The sequence below is a fragment of the Notechis scutatus genome, chromosome 16 (assembly GCF_049901735.1).
Source record: "Notechis scutatus isolate UNSWTSFEM ecotype Mainland chromosome 16, rNotScu1.2, whole genome shotgun sequence".
In the NCBI taxonomy this organism is placed as follows: domain Eukaryota; kingdom Metazoa; phylum Chordata; class Lepidosauria; order Squamata; family Elapidae; genus Notechis; species Notechis scutatus.
In genome coordinates this window covers 2,068,425-2,094,374 of record NC_142024.1, presented here as the reverse complement: position 1 = coordinate 2,094,374, position 25,950 = coordinate 2,068,425, and the positions used below count along the sequence as shown (strand labels likewise).

General features: G+C 45.5%; 1 protein-coding gene across 1 annotated transcript in view; it reads left to right on the top strand.

The window, feature by feature from the left end:
* Positions 1-25,950, top strand: part of PRDM16 (PR/SET domain 16) — a 132,799-nt gene that overhangs the window by 90,094 nt on the left and 16,755 nt on the right. Inside the window, 4 exon segments of the mRNA XM_087944701.1 lie at positions 16,850-16,978; positions 19,090-19,192; positions 25,307-25,505; positions 25,783-25,930. Coding sequence (XP_087800827.1) covers positions 16,850-16,978; positions 19,090-19,192; positions 25,307-25,505; positions 25,783-25,930 — 579 coding nt within the window.

Below are 25,950 nucleotides of genomic sequence, written 5' to 3'. Positions count from 1 at the left end.
GGATAGGGGAGAGAGATGGGAAGACACCTAGCTAGGAGAAGGGGGGGAGGAAGAGCCTGTTTATTGTGATTGGATTTATTACAATTACTGTTGAATTTATTAAACGGGGAAGGATAAATAATAACCCTGCTAAACATCCCCTTCAGTTAAGAGCTGGATTCTTCCCCTTTATTTATATATATATCGTTTCTACTCAAGTGTCTCATGGAAAATGATTTGATTTGGAAGATTATGTGCAAAAATTGTGTTCGTGACCCATTTGAACGGGTGAAATACTCAATATTCATCATGAGACAAGCGTCTGTAAAATGGCACCCAGCCTCCTTGATTTCCACCCGATCCAAGGAATTTTATTCGATGGGATTTTCCTGAAAATCAGGAGGGAAAATCAGCCAGGATGGCTGGAAAGGGATAGAAAGACAGACAGACATGATGAACATCCTGTCTTGATCCATCCATCCATCCGCTGGTAAAGTTTTTCCCATTTTACGACCTTCCTGGCCACCATTGTTAAACGAATCCGAATCCACGCTGTCGTTGAGTTAGAGACCCGGTCGTTAAGTTTACTTTAGTTTAATTTATTGATTTTAGCCCACAGGCCATATCAAAGTGCAGAGCTCCAAACTCAAAAGTACGACTAATATCCTATAATAATACAGCTTTAAAATGAAATTGGAATAAAATACCATTTAAAATGAAATCAGAATAAAATACAATTTCAAAGGAGATCAGAATAAAATACAATTTAAATTGAAATCGGAATAAAATACAACTTAAAATGAAATCAGAATAAAATACAATTTAAAACGAGATTGGAATAAAATACAATTTAAAATGAAATTGGAATAAAATACAACTTAAAATGAAACCAGAATAAAATACAATTTAAAATGAAATTGGAATAAAATTCAGTTTAAAATGAGAGAGGAATAAAATACAATTTAAAAATGCAATCAGAATAAAATACATTTTAAGTTGAAATCAGAATAAAATACATTTTGAGTTGAAATCAGAATAAAATACAATTTAAAATGAAATGAGAATAAAATATAATTGAAATTGAAATCAGAATAAAATACAATTGAAATTGAAATTGGAATAAAATACTGTACAATTTAAAATGAGAGCAGAATAAAACACCATTTCAAATGGGATCAGAATAACATGCAGCCATTTCATGTACAGATAAATAAAATTGAAATCATATTTCAGGATCACCCCTACCATCTCCCCCCAATCGGTCCCACAGCTGTTAAGTGAATCGGGCTTCCCCGTCACTTGTCAGAAGGTGGCAAACTCATGAGCCCCAGTGACACCGTCGTAAATACGAAGCGTCGGGTTTTTGATCCCGTGGCCGAGGGCAAGCGGCAGCGGGTGTAAGGGTGAAAAACGTCTGTGAGCCCCATTGTAACTTTGAAACGGTCGCTGAACCGAACTGTTGTAAGTCGAGGAGGCCGTAACTCCAGAGCCACCTTCCTGTTTCTGCTGCCACCTTCGCCGGTACCGCCTTCCGGCAACCGGGGTGGCAAGCGGAGTTTGAAGGACCTCAATCGGGTCACTTTGGAGTCCTCTTCCCGACCTTCAAGGGACCCCCCTGATTTATCCCCGGTGGCTTGGCGCTTGGTTTATTATCAACGTCAATTTATACCTCCCCTTGATTTCATCCTTCACTGACTCCCAGCGCAGCAGCGCAGCTCCCAACCCTTAAAATTACAGGAGGGAGATTGGACTCTAGAGTCAGGGAAGGAAAAGAAAAAAAGGGAGAGAGGGGAGAGAAGGAGAGAGAGAGAGAGGAGAGAGAGAGAGAGAGAGAGAGAGAGAGGAGGAGGAGGAGGGAGGGAGGAGGAGGAGGAGGAGGAGGAGAAGGAGGAGGAGGAAGGAGGAGGGGAGGAGGAGATGTAGGAGGAAGGAAGATAAGGAAAGAAAGAGGGAAGGAAGGAAGGAAGGAAGGAAGAAGGAGGAAGAGAAGAAGAAGAGATGGATGGAAGGAAGGAAGGAAGGAAAGAAGAAGGAAGGAAGGAAGGAAGGAGGGAGGGAGAAGAAGGAAGATAAGGAAGGGGAGGAAGGAAGGAAGGAAGGAAGAAGGAAGGAAGAAGGAAAAAGATAGTAATAGGAAGGAAGATAAGGAAAGAAAGAAAGTAGGAAGGAAGGAAAGAAGAAGGAAAAAGAAGAAGAAGGAAGGAAGGAAGAAGGAAGGAAGGAGGGAGGGAAAAGAGTAATTGAAAGGAAGATAAGGAAAGAAAGAAAGTAGGGAGGAAGGAAGGAAGGAAAGAACGAAGGAAGGAAAGGGAAAAAAGATAGTAATAGGAAGGAAGATAAGGAAAGAAAGAAAGTAGGGAGGAAGGAAGGAAGGAAAGAGAAGGAACGAAGGAAGGAAAGACAAAAAGATAGTAATAGGAAGGGAGGGAGGGAAGGAAGGAAGGAAGGGAGTTGTGTCTGCTCCATCACTGGAGTTTTCAAGAAGAGGCTGGACAGCCATTTGTCCAGAATAGTATACAGCCTCCTGCTTCAACCGAGGGGTCAGACTAGAAGACCTCCAAAGTCCCTTCCCGCTCTATTCTCATTGCCTGAAATGGCCTAGGGGGTCTCCTGCTTGAACAGGGGGGGTGGGGAGGGGGACTAGAAGACCTCCAAAGGTCCCTTCCGGCTCTTGTTACCCTGTAATCCCCAGATCCATCCCAGTTCAAAGGCTCCGCTGCCATATCTTTAATTTCTGATGCCCCCCGCTCCCTGAAACCAACCCCACGGCGTCTCCCCACACCCCCAGCCCCCATTCCCCCTTCTTCTCCTCCTGGGCCTGCCCTTCGATGGTATCTTGCATCATGGCATCGATGCCTCCAAACTCCCACCACCACCAAACACACACACACACACACACACACACACACACCCAAAAAATGAGAGGAAAACAAAAAAAAGAAACGGAGCACAAAAGCATCCCGAGTGAACTTCATCCTTGTGCCCGGTGCCAATTTGCGATGGCAGGGGAGAGAAAAGGGCTCACGCCTGGCCGAGGGCGCATTGTTCTCTTCTCTCCCCCCAACCCTTCCCTACTCCCTTCCCAAACTGTACGCCGCAGTGACATAAAGCCATGCCTTACTCCAACGCGTAACTCAGTTCCACACTGAGCTCCCCTTTTGTTCCCCTGGCAAAAGAGCGCACAGCTTCTGCCTCCTTAATGGGCCCATTTTCCTTGCAAAATATAGCTTTTCGGGAGGTTGGAGGGGTGGGGGGGCAGAGAGAAAATAGGCACCGTTTTTTTTTTTTTTTTGAACCAGATCTTCACCAAGGTGTAAAGGACGGCTGGCATCATTTCCGCGGGCCTCCCGCTGTCTGAGACTACCTTTCTTTCCACCCCTAAGAGGCAGGAAACGAGCGAGATATAATATTCCTTATTTTTATACATATATTTTTTTTTTATTATTTTTCGTACGCTTTTGCCTCCGCCCGCCCACCTCTTTAAAATAAATTAAAATAAAAAATAATCAAAGCGACCCTTTTTAGGACCACCTCATCATCCCGCCCTTCGATGGTTGAGAGAGGATAAAAGCTGTAATTTTTTTTTCTTTTTTTTCTTTTTTTCTTTTTTTTTTTGCACCCCCACCTCCAAAAAATAATAAAATAAAATACATTTAAATGGATTCGGCTCCATCCATCCCCTTGGCAAATGAGAGGCCGAGGGAGGGATGGAAACGGATAACAAGGTACCGGGGGGAAAATGACAGGTAACTATTCTGGAATTATGATAGCGGGCTCCCAATCAAGGCCTGTTTAGGGAAAGGAGGAGAAGCCGAGGTTTATAACTTCTCCGACTTGAAATAAGCAGTGGACTCTCGTCGGAAGCTGTGAATACTCCAACACTGGGAGCTTTTTAAGAAGAGATTGGAGAACCCATTTGTCTGAAATGGTGTAGGGTTTTCTGCCTAAGCAGGGGGCTGGGCTAGAAGACCTCCAAAGCCCCTTTGAACTTTGTCCTTCCTTCCTTCCTTCCTTCCTTCCTTCCTTCCTTCCTTCCTTCCTTCCTTCCGTACTTATTTACTTATTTACTTATTTACTTATTTACTTATTTACCTACTTACTTTACTTATTTTCTTACTTCTGTCCTTCCTTCTTTACTTATTTACCTACTTACTTACTTATTTACTTCTTTCCTTCCTTCCTTCCTTCCTTCCTTCCTTCCTTCCTTCCTTCCTTCCTTCCTTCCTTCCGTACTTATTTACTTATTTACCTACTTACTTTACTTATTTTCTTACTTCTGTCCTTCCTTCTTTACTTATTTACCTACTTACTTACTTATTTACTTCCTTCCTTCCTTCCTTCCTTCCTTCCTTCCTTCCTTCCTTCCTTCCTTCCTCCTCACTCACCCTCACTCACTCACTCACTCACTTACTGTCTGAAATGCTATAGGGTTTCCTGCCAAAGCTGGAGGTCGGACTAGAAGGCCTCCGAGGTCCCTTTGAACTTTGTCCTTCCTTCCTTCCTTCCTTCCTTCCTTCCTTCCTTCCTTCCTTCCTTCCTTCCTTCCTTCCTCCCTCCTTCCCTCCCTCCCTCCTCCCTCCTGTCTGAAATGCTATAGGGTTTCCTGCTTCAAAGCTGGAGGTCGGACTAGAAGGCCTCCGAGGTCCCTTTGAACTTTTCCTTCCTTCCTTCCTTCCTTCCTTCCTTCCTTCCTTCCTTCCTTCCTTCGTACTTATTTACTTATTTACCTACTTACTTTACTTATTTTCTTACTTCTGTCCTTCCTTCTTTACTTATTTACTTCCTTCCTTCCTTCCTTCCTTCCTTCCTTCCTTCCTTCCTTCCTTCCTTCCTTCCTTCCTTCCTTCCTCACTCACTCACTCACTCACTCACTCACTCACTCACTTACTGTCTGAAATGCTATAGGGTTTCCTGCCAAAGCTGGAGGTCGGACTAGAAGGCCTCCGAGGTCCCTTTGAACTTTGTCCTTCCTTCCTTCCTTCCTTCCTTCCTTCCTTCCTTCCTTCCTTCCTTATCTACTTATTTACTTCCTTCCTTCCTTCCTTCCTTCCTCCCTCCCTCCCTCCCTCCCTCCCTCCCTCCCTGAAATGCTATAGGGTTTCCTGCCTAAGCAGGGGGTCAGGCTAGAAGACCTCAAAGGTCCCTTCCAGCTCTGTTATTCTCCTTCTAAATCGTGGCCGGCCGGTGGCGGGCCGTGAACTTGTCTGCGTGCTGAATTCCGAGGCATCTTCACCGCCTCTCTGCCAACAGAGGGATTGTCGTAGTCCTCGTCCTCGTTCCCCCCCACCCCTGGGCAGGAGATAAGCAGGGTCAAGTTTTCTGGGCCTGCAAGTTGTCGAAAGGACAACCACCACGATGAGTGCTAAACGATGAGCATTCAAATTGCTCCCGAAACAATTGCGCCAACGGGGTGATTGCAATCTCTTCAATGAGGTCAGCGGCCCAATCGCGGCCTCCTCCGTGTCTCCTGCAAGGACTTGACCTTACTTTGTGAATCACCATTGGTGCCCAATTTTCTTCCAAGGGTTGTCATTCTCTCTCTCTCTCTCTCTCTCTCTCACACACACACACACACACACAATTTTTTTCTCTTCTTTAAATCATCCCTCCACTTTGCGTTAAGTTTGTCCGGAAGGCCCCTGAGAAGCTATTTCGGAGTCTCTTCGACTCCTTTCCATCGAAATGGGAGAGTTTATAAAGCCTTAGGTAAGGCCACACCTGGAATAATTCCGCGTCCGGTTTTGGTCCCCATGTTACAAAAAAGAGGTTGAGGCTTTGGAAAAAAGGGCAGAGAAGAGCAACTAGGAGGATTAAAGGGCTGGAAGATCAAATAGACGGAGAACGCCTGCAGGAATTGGGTTTGGCCATTCTAGAGAAAAGAAGGGCTGGGGGGGACAGGATGGGAGTCTTCCAATATTTGAGGAGCTGCCCCAAAGAAGAGGGTGGGCTCAAGCTGTGCTCCAAAGCACCCGAAGGCCAGACAAGGAATAGTGGATGGAAACTGATCCAGGAGAGAAGCAACATGGAATTAAGGAGGAATTTCCTAACAGGGAGGACAATGAACCGGTGGAACTACCTGCCACCAGAAGTTGTGGGTGCTCCATCACTGGAGGTTTTAAAGAAGACACTGGAGAGCCACCTGTTTGAAATGGTAAAAGAGGTTGCCAACCTTTTGGACCTCAGGGACCACCAAACTCATAATTTTAAATCCCGGGGATCACTAATATGAATGTTGACTGACGGTGGCTTGCTGACGTTGGTGGGAGAGAGAGAGAGAGAGAGAGAGAGAGAGAGAGAGATCTGATCTAACCTCTCTCTCCCTTTCTCCCTCCTCTCTCTCTCTCTCTCTCTCACACACACACACACAGAGGCAGGGTGGGATTAAAATTTCTTAAAAACCGGTTCTGTGGGCCTGGCCTAATTTGTGGGTGTGGCTTGGTGGTCAGGTGACTGACTGGGCATGGCTTGTATGTAAATATTATAAATATTTATATAGATATTGATTATTATTTTTATTAAAAAAGAGAGCAACTTTTACCCAAAATCAGGCAAAGCTGGCAGGCAGATTGAGTTGCTCACAGAATCACAGATTCACTCAGAGATCTATCTCTCTGCCATCGGCTACCTGAGTCTGCACTGAATAATAAAAGCTTCAGTCTTAAGGGAGGTTGGGCTCCGCTTAAAAGCAGAGGCGAAGATCTGAAGATTAGCTAGAAAGCAAGAAAGGCAACCATTTCCTGCTTTTTAGCTAATCTAAATCTCCCGGCACAGCATAACAGCTGATGGTCGGTGAAAAAAAATAGCAACTTAGCAGGCAAGTTTGCCAGGTCAGGAGCGAGTGGACGGGGAGGGTTCCCGCGGGCCATGTGGGCGGCGCAGCCTTGTGTTCCCATGTAGCCTGGATTCATTGCTTTGGGGGGTAATATTTCTCTGCGGGCCACCGAAATATTCTCATGGACCACCAGTGGGCTGGGCCACCGGTTGGCGACCGCTGGACTAGAAGATTTTTTTTTGGTGGCAAAAAAATATATAAGACAGGGTCTTATTTTGGGGGGAACGGGTAAGTCCCTTTTCTCAATGCCGGCGTAACTCTGAATAGTCAATAAATGCACCACTGTAAGTATAGAGAGAATCTAGCTGTACCCACATGGATATTTTCACGGGGACCTTAAAATTAAAACCATCCCAGGGAGGGAGAGATAATGGGTTAAGTTAGGAAGCGTCAACCTGACCAACGCTGGGCATATTTTTTTACGGTCCCAGCTGAAACCCAAGAAGAGTGCCGGAGGAATCGCGGCTCTTGCGTGCCGGCAAGACACACACAACAGCTGTTCCTGCTAGCAAGGAGGTGCCTTATGGGTTGACAATCCCAGCAGATGGCTCCCTTGGGAGAATCTCATCCTTCACACTCCTTTCCCCGACCCTCCCACGCCATCCTTTCGTGGCCAGGTCGCTCCCTACGACTCTGAAACCCCAAAGGCGAAATTCAGGATATATTGCAGCCGTGGGGAACGTGTCTTGGATTCACAGTGATAGACTGCATCCCCTGGAGGGAAAGGGCACTGGGGATTTTGGGGATACAGATAGTCCTCAACTTACAAAGGTTTGTTTAGTGACCAAAGTTTCAACGGCACTGAAAAAAGGGCCATTTTTCACAGTTATATGAAAGCTTCTTCTTCTTCTTCTTCTTCTTCTTCTTCTTCTTCTTCTTCTTCTTCTTCTTCTTCTTCTTCTTCTTCTTCTTCTTCTTCTCCTCCTCCTCCTCCTCCTCCTCTTCATCTTCTTCTTCTTCTTCCTCTTCTTCTTCCTCTTCTTTCTCCTCCTCCTTCCCTTTCTTCTTCTTGTTTTCTTCTTGTTCTTGTTCTTCTCCTTCTCCTTCTACTTCCCCTTCTTCCTCCTTCTCCTCCTCCTCCTCCTCTTCTTCTTCTTCTTCTTCTTCTTCTTCCTCTTCCTCTTCCTCTTCCTCTTCCTCTTCTTCTTCTTCTCTTCTTTCTCCTCCTCCTTCCCTTTCTTCTTCTTGTTTTTCTTCTTGTTCTTGTTCTTCTCCTTCTCCTTCTCCTTCTTCTTCTTCCTCCTCCTCCTCCTCTCCAAAACCTGTTTCTAAGGCCCTCCGGCTGCATCATCCTATCTCCAAGCCAAGCCCATCCCATCGAAATAAAGACCACAAGAGCCCGCAGCCCGCGTGGCCTTGAGGGGCCAGACCGCTGGCATTTGCCCTGGGTGTCTCGGCGTGTTCTCTCCTCTCCTCCCGGCTGCAGACTCTATGATGAAGTCTGCAAATCCCCCGCTGTTTTTAATAGGCCTGTAGACCCAACCGGCTGATGAGAACCAAACAGCACAGCTTGCTCTCAAATATTTCCACTGGAATCTCCTAATACGTGATATTAATCATGGCTGTCAAGCCGGTCAGGAGCCAACCATGTCCCTCTGGTGGGCTGGAGGGGGGAGGCTGGCCCCGGGGACAAGGAGGGAGGAGGAAGGAAGGAAGGAAGGAAGGAAGGAAGGAAGGAAGGAAGGAAGGAAGGAAGGAAGGAAGGAAGGAAGGAAGGAAGGAAGGAAGGAAGGGGAAGGGAAGGGGAAGGAAAGAAGGACAAGAGAAGGAAGAAGAAGAAGGAAGGAGGGTGGGACAGAAGGAAGGAAGGAAGGGAAGAAAATGGGGGAGGAGGGAAGGGGAAGGCAAGGAAGGAGGAGGGGAGGGAGGGAAGAATGAAGGAGGAAAGAAAGGAAAGAAGAAGGAAGGAGGGGAGGGAAGGGGAAAATGGAAGGAAGGAATGAAGGAAAGATGAGATGGAGGAGAAGAGAAGGCTGAGAAGGGAGGGAAGGAGAGAAGGGAGGGAGGGAGGGAGGGAGGGAGGGAGGAGCAGGAAGAAGGAAGGAAGGAAGGAAGGAAGGGAGGAGGAAGGAAGGAAGGAAGGAAGGAAGGAAGGAAGGAAGAAAAAATGGAAAGCACCTAGTGCAGTGTGTGTCAAACTTAGCCTAATCTGGGAGTTGAAGTTCCTCCCAGAGGTGTTCGTGTGGGGATTTGAACTTGGGACTGGTTGCTCCTGAGGCCGAGCATTTCAAATTCACGGTTTTTGGGGCCTAAGGAAGGGAGGGAGGGAGGGAGGAGGCAGGCAAAGGAATCTGTGCAGCCCCCAATTTTCATAATCTGCAGAACCGGCCTGCTCATTTGTAACTTTAACGTGAATCCGTCATTCTCTCTTCCCAGAGAGTTAGTGTAACGTTATTTCCATAGCGTTATAATTAGTTTTATCCTATATCCCCCCCCGCCACACACACAAAAAGTATATTCTTGCTGACCTCATACTAATAGCACGTGTAATAAATCTTGATCTGCACATTCTTCTGAGTTTGAATTCCAACCCCTCTTCTCTCTATCGGTGTTGACCTTCATAAACGTTCTTCTCCTTCCTTAGAACATAGAATCCTAGGGTTGGAAGGGACCTTGGAGGTCTTCTAGTCCAGCCCCCTGCACAAACAGGAAGTCCTATACCATTCCAGACAAATGGCTGTCCAGTCTCTTCTTGAAAACCTCCAGTGATGGAGCAGCCACAACTTCTGGTGGCAAGCTGTTCCACTGGTTGATTGTTGTCACTGTCAGGAAATTCCTCCTTAGTTCCAGGTTGCTTCTCTCCTTGATGAGTCTCCATCCGTTGCTTCTTGTCCTGCCTTCAGGGGCTTTGGAGAATAGCTTGACTCCCTCTTCTTTGGGGCATCCCCTGAGATATTGGAAGACTGCTATCATGTCACCCCTAGTCCTTCTCTTAGTTAGACATACCTACTTCCCTCAATCCATTGGCCCAGGACGGTGGTGGGATTCAATTTTTTTTACTACTGGTTCTGTGGGCGTGGCAGGGGAAGGATACTGCAAAATCCCCCCTTCCTTCCCCCACCCCACTAACCTGCTTTCCAGCTCCGTTCTCCTGTGCAGGGCAACCCAAGGAGACCCAGCCGATCAGCTGGGACTCAATGGGAGGCAGAGAAGAGATGAGGTTGGCAGGGGCAGTCAGAGGTGGGATTGGCCGGTTCTCCAAACAACTCAAAATTTCCACTACTGGTTCTCCAGAACTGATCAGAACCTGCTGAAGACCACTTCTGGCCCAGGACCTCCGAAAGCCAGAAGGCCCTGTTGCTGTTGCAACCTTCCCTCAAGACATGTGCCCACCCTTAGAGCTTGGAATGCCAACCAGGCCATGGCCACCCCTGGTGGGCAGAAAAACCAGCCCATGTGAGAGACCCCAAGTCACGTTCTTGAAGGCCACATCTGCGGTGCCAAGGGCGGTCATCTTCCACTGGCTACACAGAGGTCCTCAGTTCTCCGTTTCTGTCATGTCCCTGTCGGAGTCTGAATCCGAGGAGGAAGACGAGCAGCTGACAGGAGCGGGAGTGTGGCTCCGTTGGCTTTGGAGAATACTGGGGAAGGGCAAAGTCCGGCTGGGCAGAGCAGGGGAGAGGTAGAGCAAGGGAGAAGGAGTTCAGAGAAAGACCGAGGCCCACCCACTCTTCATCCTCGGGCAAGCAGGGAGGAACGGAGAAGAGAACAATGCAAGTTGCATGGCTTACGGGGAAGGAAAGGGCCCTGATACCCTTCATTAGCCACAGCTGGGAATGAGAGTTTAAAAAAGATGCAAGCTGAGTGCGGTGTCTGCTGGGAACAAATGCAGTTTATCTTGTGTTGACTTTGCTTATCTGCGTTCCTGGCATCCTCCCAACCATGTTAAGTTACTGCCATGCCTTCACATCTGGAATTCTGGATCCTGCCCTGCCGGAATAATGACCCCATTTTGCCTTGTTTGGACTTTAAGTTAGAGTTTGTGTTGACCATGTTTTGGACTTGATTCTCTGCAGCCAACGGCTGTTCCTGGGAGAGTTTTTTTTCTCCAGCCCAGAAGGTAACCAGGACATTGGGGGCCAAGTTGGAGCTAATAAAGGGACTCCTATGGATTATCTGACTGTGTTGCCTTTGTGCCACACCCCTTTGGGTCATCAGTTTCTTTCCATCCACCCCGAAGATGTCCTCGTCTTTTCCCAACCAGAACATCTTCCGAAGGCTACCAGTTGCGTCGGCCATGTCCCCACCCACCCACCCTGAAAGAAGACAACAGAAGGACGCCACGAATCCTCCGTCGGGAGGAGTTTTCCATTCATGTCCTCCCCACGAAGGGAAGACCGGGGGGGGCCCAAATGTTTTCTTGGTTTGACGTGCAGGGAAGATCCAGCGTCAACAATCCGGGCAGTGTCTCGATTCACAATGTCCCATTGAGGGAGACAGATCGTCTTTTATGCGGCCCGATGAGTGCGTGGGGACAACGCAGCTCGGGATTGTTTGGGACAATCTGATTCTGTAGTCAGCAGAAAGAAGAAGGGTGGGATAATAATGACCCACGACTGCGTTGTCATTTGGTGTTTCGTTTTGGCTTTTGTTTTTTTCCACCACCACCCCTTCCCCAGTGTTTCCATTCTTCTCGTCCTGCCTCGCCCCCTCATCGTTCGGAAAACTTGGGAGGATCAACCAGTTGGCACCCGATCTGCTTGTCCTCTCATCCCTTTTCTCGTCCTTTCCTTCCCTTTCCCTCTCCTGCCTTCCCTGCCTTCCATTTCGGCCATCGGGTCTTCCATTGTGCAAGTCCAACGTTGAAGTAACCCCTAAGGGTCAACTCCTTTTTTAAAAAAAATAAAAAATAAAGTGTGAATTGGTTCGTCGGTCTTGTCTCCTGCTCTTTCGAAGCAGGTGGCGAAGGCCGGTTCGATTTGGGGAGGAAGGAAGGGATTGGGCCTTGGGATCCTGGAGCCCGGCCAGAGGGGGCATCATTTTTTTTTCCTCCCCTCCCCCTTTTAAAAATAAAATAAAAATGCAAAAAAAAGAGAGCAAAATTTAAATTAATTTTTATTCCCCCCCCCTTTAAAAATAAAAATTCAAAAGAAGAAGAAGAAGAAGGAGGAGGAGGAGGAGGAGGAGGAGAAGAAGGAGAAGGAGAAGAAGAAGAAGAAGAAGAAGAAGAAGAAGAAGAAGAAGAAGAAGAAGAAGAAGAAGAAGAAGAAGAAAGAAGAAGAAGAAGAAGAAGAGAGGGAGGAGGAGGAGGAGGAGGAGGAGGAGGAGGAGGAGGAGAGGAGGAGGAGGAGGAGGAGGAGGAGGAGGAGGAGGAGGGAGAGGAGGAGGAGAGGGAAGAGGAGGAAGAAGAAAGAAGAAGAGGAGGAGGAGGAGGAGAGAGAGAGAGGAGCAGGAGGGGAAGAGGAGGAGGAAGAAGAGAAGAGAAGAAGAGGAGGAGGGAGGAGGAGAAGGGGAAGAGGAAGAAGAAGAAGAAGAAGAAGAAGAAGAAGAAGAAGAAGAAGAAGAAGAAGAAGAAGAAGAAGAAGAAGAAGAAGAAGAAGAAGAAGAAGAAGAAGAAGAAGAAGAAGAAGAAGAAGTCCAATTTAGGCTGGCGGAAAGTAAAAAAGAAATAAATAACAATTTGCAATGCCAGACTGGCTTCAATTGCCTGTCAGGTAAAGACAGCCCCCCCTTTTTTTCCCAATGGGGGGGGTTGCGCTCCCCTCGCTCTCTCCCCTCGCACACAAAGCCCCCATTGTCGGAACCCCACGCAAGCCCTGTCGCCCCACAGAATCCAAGCCTCCAGAAGGATGTCAGGCCAGCCTTCTGAGAAATAAATCAGAAACACTTCAGGCCCTCCAGGAAAAGATTCTTCATTAGACACCCTCCCTCTCTTTTCTTGTGTTTTTCGGGGAGGAGGGGTGCCCCCCATGCCAAGGCGAGTTTGCATTGGACCCCGTCCAGTAACCCCACGGCGGGCTAATGGGGTCTTTCCCCCCCTCTTTTCCCCACTTCCCCCCACCCCTCTTTTTTTTTTTCCTCCCTTCCCTTTCCACCTAATAATGGACAAAATACCCTTTTTCTTGCTTTTCCACGGCTGACAAGTTTATCCAAATATTCCCGGCTTTACAAGTCACCCCTATTTTTGGGGGGATTGAGCAGCGGCCGTTAAAAAAAGGAGATTTGTGCGTTCTTGCACAAAAACCACACTGGGGTGGGGAGGATGAGGAGGAATGGGGGGGTTCACGTGAGGCCACGAGACGATGGAGACAATGGACGGGGGGGTGGGGGGAGGAATTTGCACGCACCCCCCAGTTGCTTTTCGTCTGGGATATACTGCGAAGAAGCCGCTGCCTTTCGTTGCCCTGTTCCCAATGACGAATTATTTTTCTCCCCCCCAATCATATAGGGAGCCTTCCACTTAAAAATATTCGTTTAACGACGGTTTGAACTCACGCCACACTGGGAAAAAGGAGATTTACGGCCAGTCCTCGTGCTTACGTCCATTGCAGCATTTCCCCCCCACCCCAGAGTCTCACGTGATCAGAACTGGCAACCCCAACTTGTATTTTAAGGGGTGATTGTGCCATCCGTGGTGGCTATTTTATGTCCGTCCTGGTTCTTTTCTGAGGGGTCAAGTCAAAGAGGGGGACGCGGGAGAGAAGCCAGGTTCATTTAAGGACTGTGTGATTCCTCTCACGACTGCAGTGGCTTAACCACCAGCCTGGCAAAAAAGGGATTGTAAAGTTGCGTGGAGGCGCGGTGGTTAGAATGCAGGATTGCAGGCTGACTCTGCCCACTGCCAGCAGTTCGATTCTCACCAGGCTCAAGGTTGGCTCCGCCTTCTGTCCTTTCTTCCGAGGTGGGTAAAATGAGGCCCCAGACGGTTGGGGCCAAGAGGCTGACTCTGTAAAACCGCTTAGAGAGGGCTGTAAAAGCACTATAAAGCGATATATAAACCCAAGTGCAATTCTATTCTATTCTAGTCTATATTCTATTCTCTTCTATTTTCTATTCTCTTCTATATTCTATTCATTTCTCTTCTATATTCTCTTCATTTCTATTCTGTTCTATATTCTCTTCTATTTTCTATTCTCTTCTATATTCTATTCGTTTCTATTCTATATTCTATTCATTTCTGTTCTATTTTCTATTCATTTCTATTCTGTTCTATATTCTATTCTATTTTCCCTTTTCTTTCTCTTCTCTTTTCTCTTCTCTACTATATTCTCTTCCATGTTCTATTCATTTCTATTCCGTTCTAGTCTATATTCTATTCTGTTCTATTTCCTTTCCTTTCCTATCCTATGGAATGTTACTTGCTAACCACCTGCTAACTCACTCTGGGCATAGCTTACAGCTACAAACCTTTTTACCCCGCAAACCTCTTTCGTAACTCTAAACTCAGATGCCTGTAGCAAAAAAAAAAAAAAAAGAACCAGACATTGCTTTGAGTCTGTCTGTCTTTAACCAGGTTTGGGGTAAACTAGAATCCTTCAGCAGCTGCGTCCAAAACCCACCTTCGGAGAAAAGGGGGTGTGGAGCCCACCAACCCCTGGGTATTTTTGTATCGGCCTGAGCGGAGCTGCGAAGCCTCATAAAACCTATGACTGATGTATCCTCGGAAAGCTATAAAAATTTATGGAGGCCCAAAGCCCGGATGGGAAGGTTTCCTAGCCAGCCGGCGGAGAAGGAGAAATCAACCTGCAGCCAACATCTGCTTTCCGATAACATCTGCTCCCCAGAAACCAAGCAAGTGGTTGCAACAGCCACAGCCACAAGACACACACACTACTAATCTGTGGATAGTGGCTGTCTTTTTAGAGGGGGGTAATTTTTGGCAGTGGGGAGGCAATGTCTCCCTTTGCATTTCGCCTCCACGGCTGGCAAGATTTGCATGAAATAAATAAAAACTCCTCGTTATTCTCTTTCAATCAACAGGAAACCACTGACTGTTTTTATCCTGCTACCCATTTTATCCTGGCAATGGACAAACTTGAATATTAAAAATTTGAAAAAAAAAAAATCATCTCCTAAAAAAAGTAAGATAGGGAACAGTGAACCAAATTTCTTTTAAAAGGGGGCAAAAGCTGCGTCTTGGCAGCATAATGCCTTCATCTGGATTCCTCTCCTGAGAGGGACAGGTCGGCGGGGTGGATTGGATGACCTCGGGAGGGGGGAAGCTTCCCTTGATATGATTCTGAGGGCTAAAATTCCCCGTTTCCTCCAGCGAATTTGGACACTTCCCCAAACCCCATCCCATTTTAGAAGGAAATGGGGAGGGGGGAATAGGAAGTGATTGCCTCGGCCTAGGGGGAAAAAACAAAAAACCACTTTTCCAAGCATGGAAAGAAGAAGAAAAAAAGAGAGTTTACATTTAAGTTTTTACGCTAATAAACTGCTAATAAAGGGAGATAAAGGCAGAGAGGCATGAGAAAGTTTGCAAAGGCAGAAATGGAAAAGGAGGGGACACGCACACACACACACACACACACACACACCCTGCTTGGTTGAAAATAAAAGAGGAACTTCCAAAAAGATGGGAAATTTTGGCATTTGCACTCTCGGCGTTAGGGATTGACTGATTTTCTTGGACCGCCACTGCTTTGAAATTCCCCGCATCTCAAAAAGTAGCAAGATAGAAGAGATTATGCTGTCTTGATAAATGTATATACCGGAGAGGATAATTGTATAAAAGTAGCAATGCATATAAGTTACTTATTTCATACGTTAGTTACGTATGGCAAAGATAATCCCAGGACGGTCGCACTGCGTCCAATATTTTAATGTGTCATTAATAAAAAATAAATAAAAAAAGAACAAAAATTCCCAGAATCTGGTACTCAACGCATTTTGATGCGGACATTTTGACCCGGTACTCGTCTTTCGTTCGGGACTCGACGCACCAGCTAGAATTGTCGGTTTCAGCTGCCTTTTGTCTCAAGACGTTATTCCTTAGGGGGCGGAAATGTGTTTGCTACTCCTCATTTTTTGCTACTCCTCATTTTTTGCTACTCCTCATTTTTTGCTACTCCTTATTTTTGCTACTCCTCATTTTTTGCTACTCCTCATTTTTGCTACTCCTCATTTTTTGCTACTCCTCATTTTTTGCTACTCCTCATTTTTTGCTACTCCTCATTTTTGCTACTCCTCATTTTTGCTACTCCTCGCCCCACCCGGAACTGATTTATGCCGAGTGCCGCTGTATGAAATAGATTTAATATGGCTGCCCTAACTCGAACATAATAACCCTGGTTTCTCTTGTGGTTGGCATATAGTTTTAGGACGATCCCTTGGGCCCTACCAGGCCCAGGCTTAGAACGTAGAAGAATGAGGTCGGAAGGGACTTTGGAGGCCACCTAGTCTGGCCCCCCTGCTCAATCAGGATACCTTAAACTATTTCAATCAAACCATCAATCAGAATAGAGCTGGAAGGGACCTCGGAGGTCTTCTAGTCCAGCCCCTGCTCAAGCAGGAGGCCCTAGGCCATTTCAATCAATCAATCAGCCAACCAACCAACCAATCAATTGGGGCAAGACAACCCGCCTGAACCTTCGCCCTCAAAGCTAGAAGGAAGCTGGATCTGATGGTGCCTGGGATATGCACCTGGGAGGGTGGGGGTGACGGAGAGGTGGAAAGGGAGGGGGGCATGAATGACTTTCACTGCTTTTGGTGACACCGGTGACCTTTCCCAAGTGCAGGAACGAGCGCGGGGAGGGGAGGGCTCTTGTTTGGTGAAAAGTGGGAGGGGAGGTCGAGCAAAGCCTCTTGGTTTTCTCCCAGCCTGGGGTCCCACCTTGGATGAGGTTGGTGAGATGCTCCGTAGAAGATCTCCAGGTCTTAGGTCCTCCTAGGTTTGTTTGATGGACAGAAATTTGTGATGTTCCTGCCATGGACCTTCCTGGACAATTTAATTCATTATCTCTCCTCCTCCTCCTCCTCCTCCTCTTCCTCCTCTTCCTCTTCCTCTTCCTCTCTCTCCCCCCCGTCTTTCATCCTGCCACAATCACTTCTTTCTGGATTGCTTTCGTCTCAACCTCCCTCGATCCTCTCTTGCAGATTGGCGAGGACCTCAGCAAGTTCTGCATGGATGGAAACCTCACATCCAACGGGAACTGGTTGAAATATATCCGGGTCGCTCGCTCGAGCGAAGAACAAAACTTAGTGGTGTGTCCCATTAATGACCAGGTATGGACTTTTGGGCATACATATCCTCCCCCTGGGCCCAAACATACAGGCACAATTCACCCACTCAGCTACATCCTGGTTTGCTTAACCACAATTTACTGGTTAAGGTGTGGTTAAATGTGAACCATGCTTTATGAACAGGGGTAGAAAATTAGTTTATAAGTCTGCTTCCTCTAAAGGAAGACCTCTTTTTGGAAATAAATTTTAGATAGATAGATAGATAGATAGATAGATAGATAGATAGATAGATAGATGATAAATAGATAGATAGACAGAGATAGAGAGGTAGAGATTGATAGATATAGATATCTTCTTCTTCTTCTTCTTCTTCTTCTTCTTCTTCTTCTTCTTCTTCTTCTTCTTCTTCTTCTTCTTCTTCTTCTTCTTCTTCTTCTTCTTCTTTTCCTCCTCCTCCTACTCCATTATTCCTCGTCCTCTTCCTCCTCCTCCTCTTCTCCTCCTCCTCCTCTTCCTCCTCCTCCTCTTCCTCCTCTTCCTCCTCATCCTTTCCCTCTACTCATTAGAAATTCTTTTTTTTTAAATCCTTCTGTCTATTTCACTAGCTTCAGCCTCAAATTCAGTTTTAATCGGTCAGCTCTGCCCTCTAGTGGGGGAACCCCCAAAATTCAGGCTTTCCCCCAAAGAAAAAATAATATATATATATAATGTCACCAGTAAGAGTTTTTTTGTGAGAGGTTTTTTTTTTAAACTTTTTAAGTTCACCAGCCAGATTTTTCCATCTATTAAGTTAACATTTGACAGACTGTTTGGCTGTATCAGGTAAAGATGTGGCAGAAGAATGTCTTGGCTTAAAAGAAGAAGGGGGGAAAAAAAAGTAAACAGAAGTCAGGAAAGAAACAATAATCGTTTTGTGCCCCTAACGGAGTGGGGGGTGGGAGTTAAATGGAATACTGTTCTTTCTGTTTGCTGCAGGATGGTATATATTAAACCCTGAATGAATCTTTCTTTAAAGTGAAATGTGTGTATGGCAGCATTCAGACTCGGCTGAAATTTGGCTAAAACCAGATTGGAGGCAAAGTCAACCCCCCCCCCCAAAAAAAATGAAAGAAAGAAAATGATGAAATTTCGCGGCCTGTTCGGAGAAGAGGAAGGGTCTAGGTTTTGAGGCTTAAAGGGCTGCCTTTCAAATAGGTGACTTCCCAATAGTGATGGGATTTGTAGTTGGGGATGATTTTAGTGTGGGCGGACCTAAGGGAAGAAGAAAGAGGAGACCACCTGGAGAGTGGAGTTGAGTGGGCTGGGGTTTCCAAGCAGATGGGTAGGAGAAATTCAAGAAAATTCATTGGTGGGACCTAGAAGAACTTTCTCGGAATATTCTCCTCCGTTAGGAAGGTTTATCTGTGAAGGCACAGTTGGGTAAAATACAAAAAGAAGGGGAGGGAGGGAGGGAGGAAAAAAGGGAAGGAAGGAAAGAAAGAAGGAAGAAAGGAAGGAAGGAAGGAAGGAAGGAAGGAAGGAAGGAAGGAAGGAAGGAAGGAAGGAAGGAAGGAAGGAAGGAAGGAAGGAAGGAAGGAGAAAAAGGAAGGAAGGAAAGACTTTTGGACTTCAATTCCCAGAATTCCTCGTCCAGTCATGTTAGCTCAGGAATTCTGGGAGTTGAAGTCCCGCGAGTCTTAAACTTGCCAAGTTTGAAGACCCTTGCCCTACTCTAACAAACTTCTGATGAACTTCTGGAGGTCCACCAGCCTCTTTCAGGCAATTAGCAATGTTTGTTTGGAAATATACAAGGGTTGCTCACCTCTTGTCCATTTCAAGCTATTAAGTTTGAGGATCCCTGGAGTAGGGATATCTCCAGAAAATGCTGCACCAATCAGAAAACATTGAGGAAGACCAAGAAAGACAGGACCAGAATTTTCCCTCTTAAATGTACAGTTGAACATACCATACATACAATGGCGGAACCTTCTCCAATACGGCCATCATCTCCACGAGAACCGTCTGGGACAATATCAAATGATTGCTCTCCACCATCGAATCGAATTGCCCCCTTTTTCGTGTCAAATAACATTTGACACCCAAGTAGCTCCGTGTTTAATTTCTCTCTCCCCCTTTCCCCCTCCATCCTTCTGTCCCTTGTTGTCGACATGTAGATTTATTATAAAGTTATCAGAGAAATAGAGCCGGGAGAAGAGCTGCTGATGTATATGAAAGAAGGAACTTTATCTGCTGGAAACCTGCCGCCTAGTTTGGAAGGTGAGACCCGTTTCTTCTCTTTCCCCCAAATTAAAACCTGTTCCGTTCCAAGATACAAACATGCTGGTGATTTATTTTGGACCGTTGCACCACCAGAACTGATCATTGGGGCCAGGAACTCATCACAGCAACTTGTCAGGCGTTGCTTTAGATGTCTGAAGTCCTCCTGTCTGACTCTTGCTATTGAGGTGTTCGTGTTAGCCATTCACACATTAGAAGAGACTATTTGTAGCTCAAAGGGTTGAATGTTTCATTACATCTTCGTGTTAGAAATTCCATTTCTATGTAGCAGCCCAGAGCTTACAAAGAGCACAGTCACCATGTGCTTTACTGCTCAACTGTTTTTACTGTAACAGGAAACTCTGCTTAGAACAAAAAAGCATAGAGTATATGCCATAGGTCCAAACTTGTAAACCCTGCCATCTACTGGGTGAATGCTACTGTAGTTGTTGCAGAGACATACATTCCAACAATGAATTCCAACACCTCATGAACAAGATGTCTAGAGATGTGAAACTCTGCAGATCCTGATTGCTATAATTTTGAAGGCCTAAGGCAAGACCTTTGTTGGTATTTTAATTGTGCTAAGTGAACAATCCCTCTGAAAGATGGGACAGAAGTATTGTGGCAAAGGTCCCAACTAACCATCCCTAAATTGTTTTTTGAGATAACATCAACAATTATGGAAAACGGGGTTGGGAAGAAGCTCACACAATACTGGAAGTTTGCTTAGCCCTGCTTCAGATACTATTTACTTGCTCCGTTTGCAAAACTAGGAAGTGTGATGTCTACATTCCCTCCATCCTGATTTTCACTTTGAGTGGCATCCACAAAATTAGAAAAGTAAACCACAGTTGTTGGTGCTCTTTGAGCTTGGTTGTCTTCTTGAAGACATTTCACGACCTAGCTAGGTAGTATCATCAGTGCTAGAAGGGAATGGGGTTTGGGAGGAAGAGAAGGAGAAAGGGAAGGGAGAAGGGAGAAGGGAGAAGGGAGAAGGGAGAAGGGAGAAGGGAGAAGGGAGAAGGGAGAAGGGAGAAGGGAGAAGAAGAAGAAGAAGAAGAAGAAGAAGAAGAAGAAGAAGAAGAAGAAGAAGAAGAAGAAGAAGAAGAAGAAGAAGAAGAAGAAGAAGAAGAAGAAGAAGAAGAAGAAGAAGAAGAAGAAGAAGAAGAGAGAAGAAGAAGAAGAAGAAGAAGAAGAAGAAGAAGAAGAAGAAGAAGAAGAAGAAGAACAGTAGGGTCCTTACTGCTCTCTGAGTTTGTCTATTTTCTTGCATACATTTCATGACCCAGCTAGGTAACAACATCGGTGCTAGAAAGGAGTGGGGTTTTTAAAGTGATGGAGAAAGGGAGGAAGAGGACTGTGAGCTCCTTGGTGTTCTCTGAGTTTGGTTGTATTTCTTGCAGACGTTTCACGACCCAGCTAGGTAATATCATCAGTTCTAGAAGGGAGTAGGAGCATTTTTGGTAGTTCCTTGCGACAATAGCTAGCAGTAAAGAACAACCTGATTCAAGGAACCACCAAGAAGCCTCCCACCAATGCTGACAGGGCAAACCACAAGTATATGAACAGAGAGCAAACAGCACCCCCTTCTAGCACTGATGACAATACCTAGCTGGGTCACGAGACGTCTGCCCGGAAGGAAACAAGCTCAGAGAGCACCAGGGACCCCCAATCAAATTGGGATTCCCCCCCCCCACCTCGCAAGAAGTCTGCTGAATGTCCCTTCTAAGGCAGACCACGTCCGACGTGGTGGGTTCCTACGAAAAAAATGAACCCAGCGTGGGAGGAAGGAAACGGAAAAGCCGCATACTTTTCTGACCTTCTTAGGTGTTTATTCTTATTTTGATTCCAAAAAAAAAGACATTTGCAAAGAAAATCAAATATTCTTATCCCACAATGGCCGGGGTTGTTGTTTTTCCCCCTCTCATTCTGTCCTTCTGGTTGCGTATCACACAGAGGCAGCGTGGCTTAATTGCTTCCCAAACACGACACCCTATCATCAGGAAAAAAAAAACATTTGACGCTTAAATTCTTAGCCTCCCTTTCCTTATTTTCCTATCGTTATTATTTTTTTTGTTTGTTTAAATATCCCACTCACCCCTTTCCCCCACCCCCTTCCTCGCCAGGGGCAGGAGAGTGCCAAATCACATAAAGAAAGGGAAATGCTAAAAGGGACCCTACAAAGAAAATTATCTTTTCTTTTTCTTTTTTCTCTTCCTTCCTCCCCATTCGTTTCCTTCCTCCCCCTCCCAAAATGGCAGCCAAATAGGGCAAGGCCCCCTTATCGCCGTCCCTTTATCGCGGCAGGAAATTCGAGCAGGCCACTTCAATTCCTTTCATTTGCCTTCCCCCTCTGATCCCTGATTTTGTCCAGGTTTTATTATAACAGGTGGTCCTCAAGTTACGACCAAAACGGAGGGCCCCCACCCTCACATTTCCATTGCTAAACGGGATGTTAAGCGAGTTTTGCTTTCCTCGCGGCGGCTGTTTAAGTGAATCACTTGCAGTTGTTAAACCAGCCCCCTCACAGTTGTTAAGCAGAATCCTGGCTTCCCCTATTGGGCTTCGCTCGTTGGGAGGTCGCGAAAAGGGATGATGTGCCACCATCATAACTACGAGCCTTCTGAACTTCGATCATCTTTTGGCCACTGTTGTTAAGCGGATCGCTACAGCTGTTGAGTTAGTCCCCCATGAGTTTCTGACTCTGCCACCATCATAAATATGAAGCAAATTGTTGACGCTGGATCTTCCCTGCAAGTCAAACCAAGAAAACATTCGGGGGGGGGGGGCGTCCTCACTTCACGGCGAGGACATGAATGGAAAACTCCCCCCTCCTCCCGACGGAGGATTCGTGGCGTCCTTCTGTTGTCTTCTTTCAGGGTGGGTGGGTGGGGACATGGCCGACGCAACTGGTAACCTTCGGAAGATGTTCTGTTTGGGAAAAGACAAGGACACCTTCAGGGTGGATGGAAAGAAACTGATGACCCAAAGGGTGTGGCACAAAGGCAACACAGTCAGATAATCCATAGGAGTCCCTTTATTAGCTCCAACTTTGCCCCGAATGTCCTTCTGGGCTGGAGAAAAAACTCTCCCAGGAACAGCCGTTGGCTGCAGAGAATCAAGTCCAAAACATGGTCAACACAAACTCTAACTTAAAGTCCAAACAAGGCAAAATGAGGTCATTATTCCGGCAGGGCAGGAGCAAGAATTCCAGATGTGAAGGCATGGCAATAACTCAACACTATTGGGAAGACACCAGGAACACAGACAACCAAAGTCAACACAAGATAGACTACGTTTGCTCTCAGCCGACACCGCACTCAGCATGCATCTCTTTTAAACTCTCATTCCCAGGTGTGGCTAATGAAGGGTATCAGGGCCCTTTCCTCCCCCGTAAGCCATGCAACCTACGTTGCTCCCTTCTCTGTTCCTCCCTGCATGCCCTAGGATGAAGAGGGGGTGGGCCTGGGTCTTCCTCTGAACTCCCTCTCCCTTGCTCTACCTCTCCCCTGATCTGCCCAGCCGGACTTTGCCCTTCCCCAGTTTCCTCCACAGCCAACAGAGCCCCACTCCCGCTCCCTGTCGGCAGTTCATCTTCCTCCTCCTCAGGGCACAACCCATAGGGTTGAAGGGTTTAAAAGTCACCCCTGGTACTCAGCCCAGTTCAAGAAAGCATGAATTATCCTTGCCAAACAAACTTTTAATTTGACAGAAAGGGGGGAAAACACAAGAAAAGGAGAAGGAGGAGGAGGAGGAGGAGGAGGAGGAGGAGGAGGAGGAGGAGGAGAAGGGAGGAAGAAGAAGAAGAAGAAGAAGAAGAAGAAGAAGAAGAAGAAGAAGAAGAAGAAGAAGAAGAAGAAGAAGAAGAAGAAGAAGAAGAAGAAGAAGAAGAAGAAGAAGAAGAAGAAGAAGAAGAAGAAGAAGAGAAGAAGAAGAGAAGAAAGAAGAAGAAGAAGAAGAAGAAGAAGAAGAAGAAGAAGAAGAAGAAGAAGAAGAAGAAAAGAAGAAGAAGAAAGAAGAAGAAGAAGAAGAAGAAGAAGAAGAAGAAGAAGAAGAAGAAGAAGAAGAAGAAGAAGAAGAGACCAAACAAATTGTGTGGCAAACAAGGAAAAAGGAAAAAAAAGAAAAGAATTTAAGACTAACTTTGCTCTCCGGGAAAATTTACAGGGGGTGGGTTGTTTGGCTTGGCCTTTGTGTCAGGATGCTGCCTTGTGAACTTAATAATAGCTGCCCTTCTTTTTAATCCATTTGACCTTGACTGGAATAATTTATTGTGTGCTTTAAAGGAAACACACACACATACGCAGAGTTCCTTCTGCACAACACTTTCTTTTAAAACAAAGAATTGAATGGGCAGGATTTTGGTTGCCATGCCAAGGCTCTCAACATCGTATCCAAAAAAATGGAGAATTATTTTGAGCCTAAATATGATCTAAGAGAAAACTCCAAGTAGTTTTCTTCCTTGGGAGGGGGGAAAAATCATGATTTTAACACCCTGGTTAGGCTTGAAAAGAAACTTGCAAAAATAGGCCCGGGGTAACCGTGTAAATTCAATGTATACCCCCTTCTTTCCCCATCAAAAACCTGCAGAAAGGGAAATATAATTGTGATCAGATCTGATCTGATTTGAGAAAAACCTTCTCAACCTTGTGATTTGAATAAGGCAGAGTCTGTTTTCATTATTATTTTTAATTTTTCAGTGACTTTTAATTTTTATTAGAGGGGAGGAAAAAATCCTTAATTCCCAAAGAGTTTTTCATTAAAAATCCTCGGTCGAGGTAAAATATATACAACCAACAACGTCATCAGATAAATTTACATTAAAAAAAAAAACCACCTCCATGAATTGTATATTAAAATTTTAGCTTTGGTTAGGGAAGCCTACAGCAGGAAAAAAAATAGTGAATAAAAATTGGAGATTGCTCTTTAATATAATATAATATATAAGCATTTTTTTCCAGCGTCCAAAGAGGTAAGTTTTAAGATGTAGGAATATACAGATAATCCTCAATTTACAGCCTAAAATTTCCATCGCTAAGCGAGACAGTTGGGAAGGGCCCCGTTTTATGAAGTCCATGTGGCTTTTAAAAAATCACTAAGATTTCCAAGATCTCTACTTGAGAATCGCACCCGTCTGTCAATGGGTTTGATTCCAATAGATTTCTCCACAAATACTTTTATTAAATATATATATTTTATTAAATATGTTTTTTAATTAAATCGAGGGGCTGGGTGACCTCCGACCCTCCGGCATTGTGGCCGGTAACCGCGGGATGTCAACTCATAAAACATTCCTATGCCTAATGAGAAAAATATTACACAATATAATATAAATGTAACATAACAGTTAAGATAAAATAATGTAATGATATGCTATAAATGATTATTATGGAAAGGATTATAATATGATATTCTGTGTTTGATTATTTGGAAATGAATGATATCATAAACTAGGCTTTATAATAGTTGATTCTTCCTCAAAAAAGATGAGATGAATTTATAATTGCTGTTGGATAATGATTTGATAACAATATGATGGTAAGTGGATAGTAGTTATACATAATATGAATTGTAATATAAAAACAGGATGGAATGACTGTTGATATTGTGCACAAGAGACATGTACCAACCGACATGCTGTATAATGGAAAGAAGATTTTATTTAATGTTGTATGTTTTGCATTTGTTTACATTTGTTGTTTAAAATAAAAAAAATCAAAACAAAACATGTTCCTATGCCTGTTGTAGTAGTTGCCATAAAAAAGTGGGGGGAAGGAAATCTGGAAGAGCAGTGAAGCAGTTTGGAAGCGGAAGTGCATTCCAACTCTTTATCTTTAAAAGAGTGTAACTAAAATACCGGCGCTTTTGCCCGCGAATGTATTTAATTGGAGAACGTGATTGATGACACGCAGCCAGTGAAGGTGCTTCATTGGAGAATCTGATTTATGACACACCCAGGGGGGAGGGGGGAAACAGGGTCACTGTGAATGATGTAGGCCAGAGTTGGCTTTGTTTAGGTTAATGCCAGCATGTTGCTCCTAATAAATATTTTGAAGTGCTTTGAAGTTTGGCTCGAGGATCCTGACACAGGGTCTCTGCTTTTGTCCGCAGACATTCACACATTCCGTTGCGAGGACTGCGACGAGCTCTTCCAGTCCAAAATGGAGATGAGGCGGCATAAGAAGTACTCCTGTCACGCCGTCGGCTCTCTGTACGAGTCCCTGACTGAGGAGATCAAGCAGGAAGGGATGGAGGATGACCAAGGCCACGAATGCAAAGACTGTGAAAGGATGTTTCCAAACAAGTACAGGTGACGGAGGCACCCCTAAAGATCGGTGTTTCAGAGGGGGTGGACCGCAACTCCCAGAATTCCCCAGTCGGTAGGGTTGAAAAATACTGGCCTAAAATCTTTCATTCAGGTGATGGTGACACCTGCAAAGACCAGTGTTTTGCAACCTTGATAACTTTTAGAAGGGTGGAAATTCGACATGGGATAGGGTCTCTCCTGCTGGAGCGAGGGGGTTGGACTAGAAGACCTCTGAGCCCCCTTCCAAACTCTGTTATTTTCCACCCTTCTTCTCCCACAGCTTGGAACAGCACATGATCATCCACACGGAAGAAAGGGAATACAAGTGCGACCAGTGTCCCAAGGCCTTCAACTGGAAATCCAACTTGATCCGTCATCAGATGTCACACGACAGTGGCAAGAGATTTGAGTGCGAAAATTGTGTGAAGGTATGGCCCTCGGGGTGGGC